Source organism: Nyctibius grandis, chromosome 1, assembly GCF_013368605.1.
Source record: "Nyctibius grandis isolate bNycGra1 chromosome 1, bNycGra1.pri, whole genome shotgun sequence".
NCBI lineage: Eukaryota > Metazoa > Chordata > Aves > Nyctibiiformes > Nyctibiidae > Nyctibius > Nyctibius grandis.
In genome coordinates this window covers 111,444,630-111,459,343 of record NC_090658.1, presented here as the reverse complement: position 1 = coordinate 111,459,343, position 14,714 = coordinate 111,444,630, and the positions used below count along the sequence as shown (strand labels likewise).

The following is a 14,714-nucleotide window of genomic DNA, read 5'->3' as shown; positions in this document are numbered from 1 at the left end:
GGCAATGTAGGCCCACTGATGAATGAGGTGGGGGTCCTGGAGACAGAGGATAAAAAGAAGGCGGAGTTACTGAATGCCTTCTTTGCCTCTGTCTATACTGCTGGAGGCTGTCCTGAGGAGCCCCGGACCCCTGAGGCCTCAGAAGTCAGGATAGAGGAGGAATCTGTCTTGGTAGATGAGGGCTGGGTCAGGGACCAATTAAGCAACCTGGATGTCCATAAATCCATGGGCCCTGATGGGATGCACCCGCAGGTGCTGAGGGAGCTGGCGGAAGTCATTGCTAGGCCACTCTCCATCATCTTTGCTAAGTCTGGGCAACGGGAGAGGTGCCTGAGGACTGGAGGAAAGCGAATGTCACTCCAGTCTTCAAAAAGGGCAAGAAGGAGGACCCGGGTAACTATAGCCCGGTCAGCCTCACCTCCATCCCCGGAACGGTAATGGAGCAACTTGTCCTCCGTGCTGTCTCTAGGCACATCAAGGATAGGGGGATCATTAGGGGCACTCAGCATGGCTTCACCAACGGGAAGTCATGCTCAACCAACTTGATAGCCTTTTATGAGGATGTTACCCGGTGGATAGATGATGGTAAAGCAGTGGATGTGGTCTATCTTGATTTCAGTAAAGCGTTTGACACTGTCTCCCACAGCATCCTCACAGCTAAACTGGGGAAGTGTGGTCTGGATGATCGGGTAATGAGGTGGATTGTGAACTGTCTGAAGGAAAGAAGCCAGAGAATGGTGGTCAATGGGACAGAGTCCAGTTGGAGGCCTGTGTCTAGCGGAGTCCCGCAAGGGTCGGTTCTGGGACCAGTTCTATTCAATATATTCATTAATGACTTGGATGAGGGAATAGAGTGCACTGTCAGCAAGTTCGCTGATGACACAAAACTGGGAGGAGTGGCTGATGCGCCGGAAGGCTGCGCAGCCATTCAGAGGGACCTGGACAGGCTGGAGAGTTGGGCGGGGAGAAATTTAATGAAATATAACAAGGGCAAGTGTAGAGTCCTGCATCTGGGCAAGATCAACCGCATGTACCAGTACAAGTTGGGGACAGACCTGTTGGAGACTAGCGTAGGGGAAAGGGACCTGGGGGTCCTAGTGGACAGCAGGATGACCATGAGCCAGCAGTGTGCCCTTGTGGCCAAGAAGGCCAATGGCATCCTGGGGTGTATTAGAAGGGGTGTGGTCAGCAGGTCGAGAGAGGTTCTCCTCCCCCTCTACTCTGCCCTGGTGAGGCCGCATCTGGAATATTGTGTCCAGTTCTGGGCCCCTCAGTTCAAGAAGGACAGGGAACTGCTAGAGAGAGTCCAGCGCAGAGCCACGAAGATGATTAAGGGAGTGGAACATCTCCCTTATGAGGAGAGGCTAAGGGAGCTGGGTCTCTTTAGCTTGGAGAAGAGGAGACTGAGGGGTGACCTCAGTAATGTTTATAAATATGTAAAGGGCAAGTGTCAAGAGGATGGAGCCAGGCTCTTCTCAGTGACATCCCTTGACAGGACAAGGGGCAATGGGTGCAAGCTGGAACACAGGAAGTTCCACTTAAATATGAGGAAAAACTTCTTTACAGTGAGGGTGACCGAACACTGGAACAGGCTGCCCAGAGAGGTTGTGGAGTCTCCTTCTCTGGAGACATTCAAAACCCGCCTGGACGCGTTCCTGTGTGATATGGTCTAGGCAATCCTGCCCCGGCAGGGGGATTGGACTAGATGATCTTTCGAGGTCCCTTCCAATCCCTAACGTTCTGTGATTCTGTGATTCTGTGATTCTGTGACATGCAGTTGCCAAGCAGCAGAGGGGAACCCCAGGAAGGTTCCTCACAGCTCTTGCACACAGCTCTGCCTACAGCAGCCTGACCCCAGGCTGCATGGCTGCACCGTGCCAGAGGTGGCCTGGAGCACTTTGGGATGGAGAAGATGTGGCAGAGCTTCTTGGTGTTCTCAGGGCCCCGACAGTAACAAACCAGCGGGAACTCAAGAACCCCAGACTGTTAACTTGGATAAAACAAATTGGTGACATGCCCAGTGTTGCAGAAGGAAGCAGACCTCACAAGTCTGATTCAGTAATAGGCTTAATCCTGAACTGTTGTGCAGGACATAATGAAAAGGCACCTTGAATACTTTAATGTCAGTAGGAATGCCATCACACCCTGCCCATATTCAGCTCCAACCTTTCTCCAATGCTTCAGAGACAAATACATACACAAAGTAACTATATAGAAGCCATGTTACACACACAGAAAATATTATTTCCTTGCAGATGGCCAAAAACATGCTGAATAATAAGATTACTATAGCATCAAGCAGTGCAAATAAACAGGGCTATAAGGCATCCTGTCTCCTTTCACCCTCCTTTTTGATTCAGTCAAACTACTTAAGCTCCCCATATGATATGAAGAATTTTGTTATCCTACTTTTTATTGTGTTCAGATGTGCCTGGAAAAATGTGTGTGAGACTGGTCATGCAGTTTTTCTGCAGAATGAGGGTAGAGTATTGTGAAGAGCATCATCATAACCAGTTCAGCTTCCCATTAGTAAGGGCAACAGGGAAGAATGCTTTGGACTCCACAGCTATTCACTGCACAGCCTTAGCTCATTCCCTATTCAAAGCAGGGACAGCTGCAGCCCTGATGCAAATGCGGAGAGGAAAGATCTCCTTCTGCATCATATTATGTCCCTATGTCACAGGTCTGAGGAGGGAGAAATATGCACTCCCCACTTCACCTGGCACCACATGTTCTCTACATGCCTCCGCGGCTGGCGCAGAGAGACAGGAATACAAATGGGAGACGCTACACCTTGCTGGCAGCGCACGAGCTTTCAGCACTGCAGTACAGTAATGGGAGTTGGAGACAGCAAGGGAACTAAAACCAAAAACCTGGATCTGCAAAGACTGAAGGCAACTTGGAAAGGGAACTATTAAGCAATTGTAATTCCTAGACTCTGTTCTAAATGAATACATATGGGGCAGGAACAGAATGGGGATGAAATGATTCAGAACCATATACCTAACTCTAAATACCTCCCAGGCTGGGATTTATCTCACTTAACTTTGGTAAGCCAAAAAAGGAAAAAGAGTTATACATTTAATATACCTGTTTTCTCTTTCCAGACAGCAGAGAGAGAGAATTATCTTGACAGGCACCTATTTTTTTTTTTCCTGGCTATAAGACGATCCTATGTGACTGCTTGTTGCTTGGTTAAATTTAGGTGAGGCTGACTTCCCTTTACAACCTCAACAGTTTGAACTGTGATACTTTCAAATCGAAATTTTGTTTGTTTGTTTGTTTTTTAAAAAAAAGTAGCAGAAGCAAAGAAATACTACAATGTTTTTTCACCCTGGGAACAGAATTGTTTGTATAATCATTGAGGCAGTCAAATTTGTATACTGCTTCCTACACACAAGGATTTGTTTCCATCTGCATGTACCCCACATTCTGCTGCGTAAAGAAAGCAAGACCTTCTCAGTCCTCTTTCTTTTTTTATATGCAAGTTCAAAGCTCATATTTCATAAGTCTCTCCCCATTCAAATAGAAATTTCACTCCATTGTGATATGGAGCATCACTTAAATATATGTGTACATGAAGGCGTAAAAGAAAAGGTTTACACACTATGACATACACAATTAAAAAAGCTGTCAAAGACATAAATATGATCCAGATTAATAACGGTGTTTTGAAGCCAAATTTTAAGTTTCTACCATCCTGCAATGAAACTGCTGGAATGATTTATAAAAATCATAAATAATGTTTAAAGTGGAACAACTGCATCTTAACTCTTCTTTTGCCTGCTTATGAACTACTCTTTTATTTGTGAAGATTTTTTTTAAAATAACGCCATTAGAATATACTGGGGAAAAAAAAAACCCTTAAGAAATCTATAAATATAAGAAACAAGTCTCTAGAATGTAAATTAACTGGTAGCATTACCTTTAGGTGTTTCTACTGATTATGACTACATTAATGTTCAGTGTTATGTTTCAAAGAAAATAATTAAGATTCATGAGAACAGCTGAACCTATTTAATAGCTGGCTATCTGAATAGTGCAAAACAGAGAGAGAAATATAAATTATTCCAAAGAACTCTCTCCTAAAAAACCATCTCCAGCACAGCATTGCCACTTCAGCCTACAAAGAACCCCTAGCTGAACAAATTAAGAACAGGAACAGTGAGAAGCACATGCAGATCAACTTGTTTCCTGTGCTTCTTGTTTCGTCATGGCTGCTTCACTGCCAGTTTCTGTTCCCTCCCTCCCCTAGTTTCTTCAACTGTACCGACTTCTGTGAGAAAAGAGCTGTACAAAGAAACAAATGTGAGGTGCTGGTTCATCTCTATTTTCTTCTGCCAAAGGTAAATGTGAAGAGCTTTGAGAACATTGAGAAGGTTGGGGATTGAATCACAAAGGAAGATGATAGGGAAGTTTCACACTGGTAGAAAAGTAAGTGAAAAACAAGAATATGAACAGAGTGATGAAGAATTTGGGCCAAAGGTCTTTAGAAAAAAAAGTAATCCATACTGCTTGCAAAGCTGACAGTTACCAGATTTTCTGAGCTAACCATAGATGGCATATATCAGTAAGGAGGGCTGAAAACATACCCTTACATCTTTCTCCATGTTTCAATATTCCCCGTGCTCCTCTGTCTTATAAGAACTAACTCTCCCCAGGCTAGTACCAGAATCATTATTTCTCATCTACCAAGTAACACTTTCTAGACATGCTAACATCCAGAGGTAGCATCCTTATGCAGTGATGACTTCTCACATCTTCACTATAGAAAGATGACTCCTCCTTTACACTTGATCCCCAGCGAGCTTGCCTTTGCATAGAAGTTACATGTTTCAGTACTTCAAAAGAGTAGTCTGACATTAGCAGAAGTGTCACATTGTGGCAGAGCTATTTTTGTACTGCCTACATTAGGATTGTCTTCTGACATCAGCAGGATACCTGATAAAAGAGCCGCCAGTTGCTGAACGAGACTGTATTAGGGTAAAATAGCAAAACAAAGGATATTAGGGTAAAGTGATACATGAAAGATAGGGTGCACTGTGAGAAAACAATCTGTATCAGGAGCTCCTGAAGAACTAAAACTCTAAAAGAAATTATTCAAAATGGTATGCAAACATGTATGACAAAGGATGTATATAAGAGTAGTACAGATGAAGTAAGAATGACTAAGGAAGAGTTGCTAAAGTCAAGAAACAAGTATCAGCACAAACAAAATCCAAAAATGTGCGGAAGTAAAAAGTGAACAATGGAATGTACTGCTTAAATACTTAGTAAAAGGTCAGGTAAGAATGCTGACATTCTTTATGCCAACAGTATCAGCAAGAAGGTCCATTGTGACCACGTATCTAGCAATTAATTTAGGTACAGAAATGATGGCATAGGACAGAATAGGAAATGAATATCAAATATTTGGAGAATATCAAATATTTGGAGAAGCAATTGAACTTAGAGTCAGCAAGGACTCAAGAAATTAACCCACAAGTAGACAAGAGATTATCTGAAATAATTGCTGAACCAGTAGTGATTATCTTCAGATACTCCTGAGAATGGGGAAGACACACTACAGAAGTGGAGAACTGCAGAAACAGGAAAAGTTCTAAGGAATTACAGATCCATTCCCTAACGTCAATTTCAGAAGTATGATAAGAAAAGAATCATTTTGTGAAATGATAGTATTAGGGTAATAAAAAGCATTCAAAACGGATTTTCAAGAAGCCTAATACAAAGGCCTTGCCCTAAGCACTGTGGATGTCAAACAGTCTGTGTCCTCTGGCTGCCCAGAGGCAGGGAGTGCTCTCCAGCCTTCTTTTGCTGTACACTTAGTAGTTGTAGTTGCACTCTAGCCTCAAAGTCCTGGTCTTAAAAAATGGTTTGCAATAAAAGAGATTCTCACTATTACATCTCCTGTTCTGATGTTCACTAATTAAAACAATGCTCTGGCCAGACCTTTCCAGTTGTACCACAGGCCGCACACCTGACAAAATCTGTAAAGCGTTAAGTCCAAGCAAAAGGTTTTCTTGCTTCTCATATGATCTGTATAGAGTTTACTCTGTATCTCATCAAGAACACAAAATGTGAATTTATCATGGCTGTTGTTTCTCAGACCCTTTCCTGTAACACCCACTTACTTTAACACCAGAACACTACTTTATTTACAGAACTCACTGTTGTGATAGATAACAGAGAAGACTAATGCAAGTACTCAGTATATAATAAAGTATTGCTGCAGACAAGTCACAACACAGTGAAGATACTATGTCAGGACACATGCTACTGCACATAGTGCATTTGGAAAAACAGACTAGAACCCTACAACTAATAAAATCTCCTTGCAGTTATAGCCATTTTTTATTGTCTTATTTACCTATATCCTTGGAGTTGCTTTTATTCAGTGGATTTCTTTAGGAAGCAAAAGAATTTGGCTTAGTAACTATGAACTGGAATTGCTCTAAAAATATTACCATACATTTCTTTTTGCTATTCACACAGAAGGAATTATGAAATTTCATGAATAATTTACATTGCTTTCTTAGAATTATCAAATAGTAATACCCTGTAAATGATGTAAATCACTAAATAGGGAATAGAGAATATTTATGAAGAATGCATCATAAGCAAAAATGTTCGATTTTGTCAAAGACATTGCTTAAGCAATTGAATATTTAAAAAGAATTATTGTGATAAATGAACCATTGTGATCAAATGTCATTTCAAGTAACTTTTGAAGACCAGAAAAATAAATTCAATTTATAACCTGTTTTGGCCAAAGATTTATGTTGAAATCTACCCAATATAATCTGAAGAACTAAAACCTAGAGTACAAAGTATAAATTAAAGACATGCTAATAAATCATAATTTATAAAAGAAATTACAGTCTGAACACATCTGAAGAAAAAAAGATTAAAACCCCGCACAGGTAATTCTGCCAGAGACAGCCATGCTCTTATGTTTTCATCGATTTCTACCATTTCAAAAAGACTGAAATATATTTTCAGTATTGTACATTATTAAGTTCCCTGTTTATCTCTATGATTCATTCTAGAATCTTCAACAGTTTTCAATTGTTCTTTCTTGGAACAATAACGTGCTGTCCAAATAAGAATTTTCTGTTTCTCCAGGGATTATTTAATACTTCTGCTTGCAATAGCAAACGCTACTTATGAATTTACAGGAATAAATTAAACCAGCATAAGCACCTTCATACTTCTAGGGTGAAAGACGGAATAATATGACCTTAAATAAATCAACTCCTAGACAACTTAGAGAGCTAAAAATACTGTCTCCCACTAAGCCTCTGTAAGTCACACTTCACTAGCTACAGAATTTCCACATGCCTACTTCAAAATCAACAAATACTAATTTCAAAGACTTTTTAATCAGAAAAACGTGAAAATTAAATATTTGGTCATACCTAAAGCTCTGTGAAATGGTCAGAAAGGATAAATATTTTGCCTTAAAAAGTCTTTAAAATAATAAATGCAGTGTGATTTTCTACTACTCGCTGCTCTACAACACCACTGCAAGTCTTGAAAACTTCTTGATACTTTTGATTGACCAGACAACCTCTCCCTGTTCTTTCCTTTCTCCTTTTCCTCCCCATACAAATGCGTTTTATATATTGCGTCTTAAATGTGAATTATTTTCTACCCTTGGAAAATTAGAAATAATTTCACAATAGCATAGACAAGAAAATATGCAGAAAGTAACATACATTTTGAAGTGTCAAATCACTGATGTTAGTTGACATTGCTCTCAGCCAGTCAGCACTCTCCTGGGCTGTATAAAACTGAAGTATCCCAGTACTAACTCCATCGAGTGCCAGCACTTCAAATGCATTAGATCTGCAGTAAGAAGAAATACATCCGTAAAGGAAGGTACGTCAGTTTTCTGAAACTGCCCAGTATTTCTCAGTGTTCAAGCGATTTTTACACCTTTTGACAAGTTTTGAGTCTTAACTTTACAAATCAAAAGAAAGGCAACAAAAAGGATAATAATGGGCAGTACCAGGAGCAACACATACAGTAAGTACTTTCTCTGTACCAGCATATATATGTGCTGATCATTTACTTCCCTTGAGTATACATATTAGGTTCATAATTACCGAACTTAAGGTAGTGTATTCAGGAAGTATGCATTCGATCTTTTTGAACAAACATAAAATTTTTTAAAACCAAAATTATTATTTTCTTTACCACATTTTGGTTTCATTTACTAGGAATGTTATTAAGTCGCAAAGAACTGCCTTCCCTAGCTTTAATTTCTTAGATTCCTATACTTTTCTAGATACCATTCTAAGCAACGTTTCCTTTAAGCTCTTTCATGACACAGGAATTTGAAAAATGTACTTAGAAGTTTCTTTAAATAAGTTCTTAATGTAGGGCCCTTTCTCAAAACAGCATTGACACATGCTAATGTGCAATTGCATTTTATTCATTTTTTATGCATATTTTATGTGTTTATAGCAACTTTATTCTGCAAATGCCAATGCTTTCCTTACTATCTGCAGTAAGTTAGGCACTGTGTATGTATCTCTGAAATCCCCCACATGTGGATACTGGTGGGATATGCTTTTTTAACTATGAGATTTTTTCAATAGGAACAACAAAAGTTCATTAAGTAGTGGCATGGAAGTACACTGGTCTAAATTTGAAATATGTGACATGCAATAGTTTCAGCAACTAAACTTCAGAAAGTTACATAGATTATTTAAGTGCCCATGAGTGTAATGAGAATTAGATTTTAGTCATATACTATTGTGAAAGACAATTATAATTATCTGAATGATTTTGCATATGTTTGTTTTGTATATAATATGGAGAGCATCACTGCTACCTTCTACATTTACAAATTAGATATTTATACTTATATGCTATATTGCTTTCTTTTTGGTACTAACCTAGAAGAAAGCAAACTACTGAATCAAGAATACTGCTCTATGAAGTTGCTGGGTTTTCCTGGGATTCTCTGATCTAAGGTGAAGTCCTCTACTGCTTAATTTATGATATATGTCAACATGAGCATTCAAAATGACACATAGAGGTTAATAGGTAGTTACTCATTCATGACTGACTGAAAAAGTTATTAACCTAATATTTGTCGTTCATAGGGAGTTTCATGGTGAAGATGAATACTGAACTCTATATACTTGCTAAAAAAGGTCATATAAAATACCCACCACACACAATATTAACACGACAAAGTGTTGTAATAGATATATATACATTAACTGATATGCTTTTCTGTTAAGACTTGTAAAATGTTATACTTGCTGTTTGCAAAAATAACATTCTTGGTCTGAAGACTTAAATATATATCGGCCGAATGCCTTGTTTTCCTTTCATGATTGAATTATCATGGTAACTACTAAAACTTGATGGCAATGGCACAATTCTGTGTCACTTTCATTTCAATAAATCTGTGTCACCTCTTCAGAAAAAAAGAAAAGATCAAAGCAAATCCTTTTGTTGTCTTCAAGTAAACTGAGTGAAACAATCACTTCTCAAGCATAGTGTTCCTTTTACCTAAGGTTCTGACAAAGATCCCAACAGTGCTGTAATGGAATGACTTATGGTATGATCTCTTCAACAACCCACTGAGACAGTGAAGATCTGTCATCCCCTATGCATTGATACACAGCGGGGCATGGAAACAGACTTAATTTGGTGCCATGAAGATAAGCCATTCACAATTACTAGCTTCGATATCAAATTCAAATATCAAAGCTAAGATGCTAGAGTCCTTAGACAGGCAGAGAGGACAATCCAGAGCATTTAACAGAGCCAAGAAACAGTATGTGCTCTCCACTGAATCCACAGGGTGCCTAGATACTAACTCAGCTTCAGTAGATGCATAAAGGCACACAATGTGAATGCCTTATCGAAGCGGCACAAAGTTATACAAGTTGCTGTTGAAAGATCACAGAAGCAACTCAGAATCACAGAATCACAGAATCAACTAGGTTGGAAGAGACCTCTGGGATCATCGAGTCCAACCATTGCCCTGACACCACCCTGTCAACTAGACCGTGGCACTAAGTGCCATGTCCAGTCTTAAACACTTCCAGAGATGATGACTCCACCACCTCCCTGGGCAGCCCCTTCCAATGTCTAATGACCCTTTCTTTCTGTGAAGAAATGCTTCCTAATGTCCAACCTGAACCTCCCCTGGCAAAGCTTGAGGCTGTGTCCTCTTGTCCTATCGCTAGTTGCCCGGGAGAAGAGGCCAACTCCCACTCTGCTACAACCTCGCTTCAGGTAGTTGTAGACTGCAATAAGGTCACCTCGGAGCCTCCTCTTCTCCGAGCTAAACAACCCCAGCTCCCTCAGCCATTCCTCGTAGGTCAGACCCTCCAGACCCTTCACCAGCTTGGTTGCCCGCCTCTGGACTCGCTCCAACACCTCAACATCTTTCTTGAAGTGCGGGGCCCAGAACTGGACACAGTATTCAAGGTGCGGCCTCACCAGTACCGAGTACAGAGGAACGATCACTTCCCTAGACCGGCTGGCTACACTATTCCTAATAGAGGCCAGGATGCCATTGGCCTTCTTGGCCACCTGGATACACTGCTGGCTCATGTTTAGCCGGCTGTCGATCAGCACCCCCAGGTCTCTTTCCACCGGGCCGCTTTCTAACCACTCTTCCCCCAGCCTGTAGAGCTGCATGGGGTTGTTGTGGCCGAAGTGTAAGACCCGGCACTTGTTCTTGTTGAACCTCATGCCATTGGTCTTGGCCCATCTACCTATCTAACCTGTCCAGATCCCTCTGTAGGATCTGGACTCCTAGGCTAACAACTAACGCAACCAACACAGGCAATTAAGATTAACAAATAACAAGTTTTATTATAAAAATGAACCAATCTTTTATCATCCGAAACATGGTGCTGGCAATAGTGCAGATGACACCAAAACTCCTGTTAGCCTTTACCTTATTAAAAAATGGTGATCAGTTACAAAAGGCAGTTAACAAGATTCAAACAAATGCACCTACAGTTCTGAACACTTCACTGACAGGATATTTGCACAGAATCAAATAGGGTGTGAGGGATCCTGCAAGTCCCCTAGTCCTGGAAAACAGGAGCAGCTTGAATGACTGAAAGCTATATGAAGTATCAGTGTACTACTGTATTCTCTGAGTGCAGAATATGTAGTCGCAACAGTCACTGTGGTGGGCTGGAGAATGGAGTGTATTTATACTTATTAATATGTGTTTTATAATTCCAGCACAATTATCAGTTAGTGGTAATTCAAGTGAGATGGATTTCACCCATTCAACCATACAAAGTTCTGTTGCCTAATTATATGGATGACAGGCAGCAGACACAAGCTGGAACATGGCAAATTTCAATTCAGCATTAGATTTTTGTTTTGTTTTTTTCCCCATGAAGGTGATCAAAAACTGGCACAGGTTGCCCAGCAAGGCTGTGGAATCTCCACCCTGGGAAGTGTTCAAGAATTGGCAAGAGATGGCCCTGAGCAATATGAACTCATTAGACTTGCTTTGAGCAGGGAGCTGGACTGGGTGACTTCCAGGATCCCTTCCAGCCTGAATTATTCGATGATTCTATAAGTGAGTCATGCTAAACTCAGGAACTATTTTATTTTATCATAATCAAGTGCACAAGATAGGTGAGCTGGATCATTCTCTGGAGATGCTTATTCCTCTCCATGGACTCCAAGGTGAGTCCAGGGATTTAGCACATTTGTAGGTGAAAGATTATTAGATGGCTACAGTCAGGTGAGATGAATCTCACCTATTAAACTCCAACTCCACAAAGATTTTAAGCATGTGAATGGTCCCACAGAATTTAGGTGGAATGACATTTTGCCTTAAGTTATTGACATGCAGATGTCTTTTTAGATTCAGAGTATAAGTCACATGTTAATTCTACTCAGGAATTACAAGAAAACATTAGTAAATATAAATTAGCAAATCAAAACAAGGTTGGTTTCACCATCTTATTGAATGCACTGGCAAAATAATTATTATCAAAGTTAAAAACCCTTCAGTTGTATTTTTAAGAAGTCTTAATGCAAGTATTTACAATTTATTTTAATCACTAGCAGAATGGAAGTGTGCAGGAGAGGTTAAAATTTTAAATAATAAATCACTGAACTGTATTTCACAGTATACCTTGTGGGAAGACTGGATTTATCTTAATTATGTCTTTAGAGCTGATTTGGTATGTCAATGGCTTCAGTCTCCGACATAATACATACGTGTCTCTAGGAATTTTTTTACATACTTGGGATGGCCAACAAAATCTATATTTGGATAACAATTATTGGACTGCCTGCCACTGTAATGCCAGTTCAAGTTCAGGTTCAAACTCTGTAAGTCTTTTCACATGAGGAGAGTCTATAGCTCATGACAACAAATCTCTGTCATGACAGAGATCATCAGTGCCATTATCTTTAAATTACATGCAAAAGATTACTTCTTCAAGATGTTAAATTCTCCATTATTTAAATATCCAATTCACACTGTCTATGAAATTCAGACATGTTTGTTCAGGCAAAACAGATGTTCATGTGTTTGACTTACACTTAGTAATGTGATGGATTTCTTTGAAATCTAAATACTCTCTGCTTTCAGAAGAAAGAGCAATAGAGCTTGATCATATAATTATTATTATTATTGATAACACAATGCAAATCAGTTTTTTCCCATAATGCTCCTCTGAAAATATTTATTGAACAAATGGCTATTTTGTAAAGTAACAGTGATAAAGCTATGTAATGAGCATCACAGACTTCAACATGTTCAGCTTGCTCCAGAATTTTTTTCTTTTTTTGCTGTCAAAGTTAGTGGGAAGCAAGCAGGTCTGCTGCAGAAACTCAAGGCTATTTATCCTGAGGCATTTATTGAAGACATCTGGGGGTAGTGTCTTGCTGAGCTAATGCTGGTGGATTAGAATTTAGTATGTTGTCAGCAAGCAGAGGAAAAGACAAAGTAAGTCTCAACTTCTCCAGAAACAAACAAAAAGTAAGAATTATTTGAACTCAGTGGTAATATTAATATGAACAATTCTCTGAGAGTAATAATCTGTGTATCTTTTGTGGGGGACAGGATTTATTTTGCCTTTTCTTCTGCTTGCTGCCAATATGCCATGGTGTGATCCACCATTCTGTCTTCTAAGGCATGCTATTTACTAGATCAAACAAGAGTGAAGAATTGTCACATCAGTTTTCCAGAGCAACACATCATCTTTGGGGGAAAGCGGAAATGGTTCCTGTGTACACACATCCTGAAAAGAATGAAAGTGTTTCATTTTTGCCTGTGCACTTAATTGTAGCACAGATTTTAAAACTAGAAGCTAAATATTGTGAGGATGAAGATTCAAAAAATACACAAGTTCACCCTCCTTATGTTGGTTCACACAACTGAATAGAATTAAAGGGATGTATTTAAGCAAGTGAATGTATTGCCCTAGAGCGCAAATAAATAGCAAGTTGCTTAGTTTTCATGTCACGAATTTTTGATACACTTTTAGACTGCAAGTATATTACATCCAAAAGTATGTCTAATTTCTGGCCAAAACATTTTATGTCACTTCTCACATAAGGAACAGGTGCTAATGCAGTCCAAGTCTCTAATAATCAACACTCAGTGCTGATCTTCTATTCTAACTGTGTGGTATAGCTCCTAGCTTCTTTTTCCTGTCTATACCTTGTTTTTTCTCTGATTTAGCAGCTTATTCTAGCCAAGGGTAAGTCAGTCTCTTATTGTGGAGAGATCTGCAGAATGCCTGGCTGCGTCTCAGGTATCTTTCTGTTTACATTCTGTTGAACACATCTTATTCTGTAGCCTGCATTTACCTGATCACTTGCAATAGATTTCTAGAATGTCTTGCTGTTTGAGCAGAATTGTGACAACCATACTGGAAACATTTATTTTAATGATGCTTTTAAAGAAAAACACGCATAGCAGTCTTCAGGCAGTCCTTAAAATCTGTACACAGCACAGTTTTTCTAAAAAATTCACTTACTTCATGGCTTATTCTTTTTACATATCACCTGAACAATGTAGTAAAAACCAATAAATTGACCTGTGCCTCATATTCCTAAAGACATAATAAAGTGCCTTCTGGAGTGCTCCAAAGACCAGCAAATTCAGAACAAAGGTTACAGAATGGACTCCCATGCAGGCAGATGCCGAGCTAGTTTTAGTACTTTGTAACTATAGTCACAAAATCGATACGCATGGTAGAAATCACAAAACATTGCCCACAGTGAAATATATAAATTTTATTACAAGACTATCAGGTCTAAAAGCCATTGGAAATGAATGTCACTTCCCAACTCTATGCAGAATGGAAAAAAAAAAGTTGGAATTCCTTAAGTGCCAAAGAAAATCCTTGTTGCCAAATCCTAAAATTCTACGGCTAAAAATAGGAACAGCAAGTGACAGTACAATACCTTTTGAGAAAAGAGAAAATTTCCAATAGAAAATTTTATGTTTTAATTTGAATAACCAGAATTGTACATAGATTCTAGATGGGGCCTTAGCAGTGTTTGTATAATGGTTTTAATGCTGCTTAATTCTGGAAAGTGTTTCTCCTGCTATACTCCAAAATATCTATTTCTCCTTTATACATCTGCAGAACAGCAGTGTTCCAGAGCTATTCTCTGCCTAACTACTGCAACCAGTCTTTGCTTTCCTCTGCTGCCATCTACCAAAAGGCTTGACTAGGCTCCCATGAAAAACTATTTCA

General features: G+C 39.4%; 1 protein-coding gene across 1 annotated transcript in view; it reads right to left on the bottom strand.

Annotated features, from left to right (window-relative positions):
* SNTG2 (syntrophin gamma 2) overlaps positions 1–14,714 on the bottom strand; it is a 310,557-nt gene that overhangs the window by 72,329 nt on the left and 223,514 nt on the right. Inside the window, exon 10 of the mRNA XM_068409305.1 lies at positions 7,716–7,845. Coding sequence (XP_068265406.1) covers positions 7,716–7,845 — 130 coding nt within the window. The remainder of the gene's footprint in view (positions 1–7,715; positions 7,846–14,714) is intronic.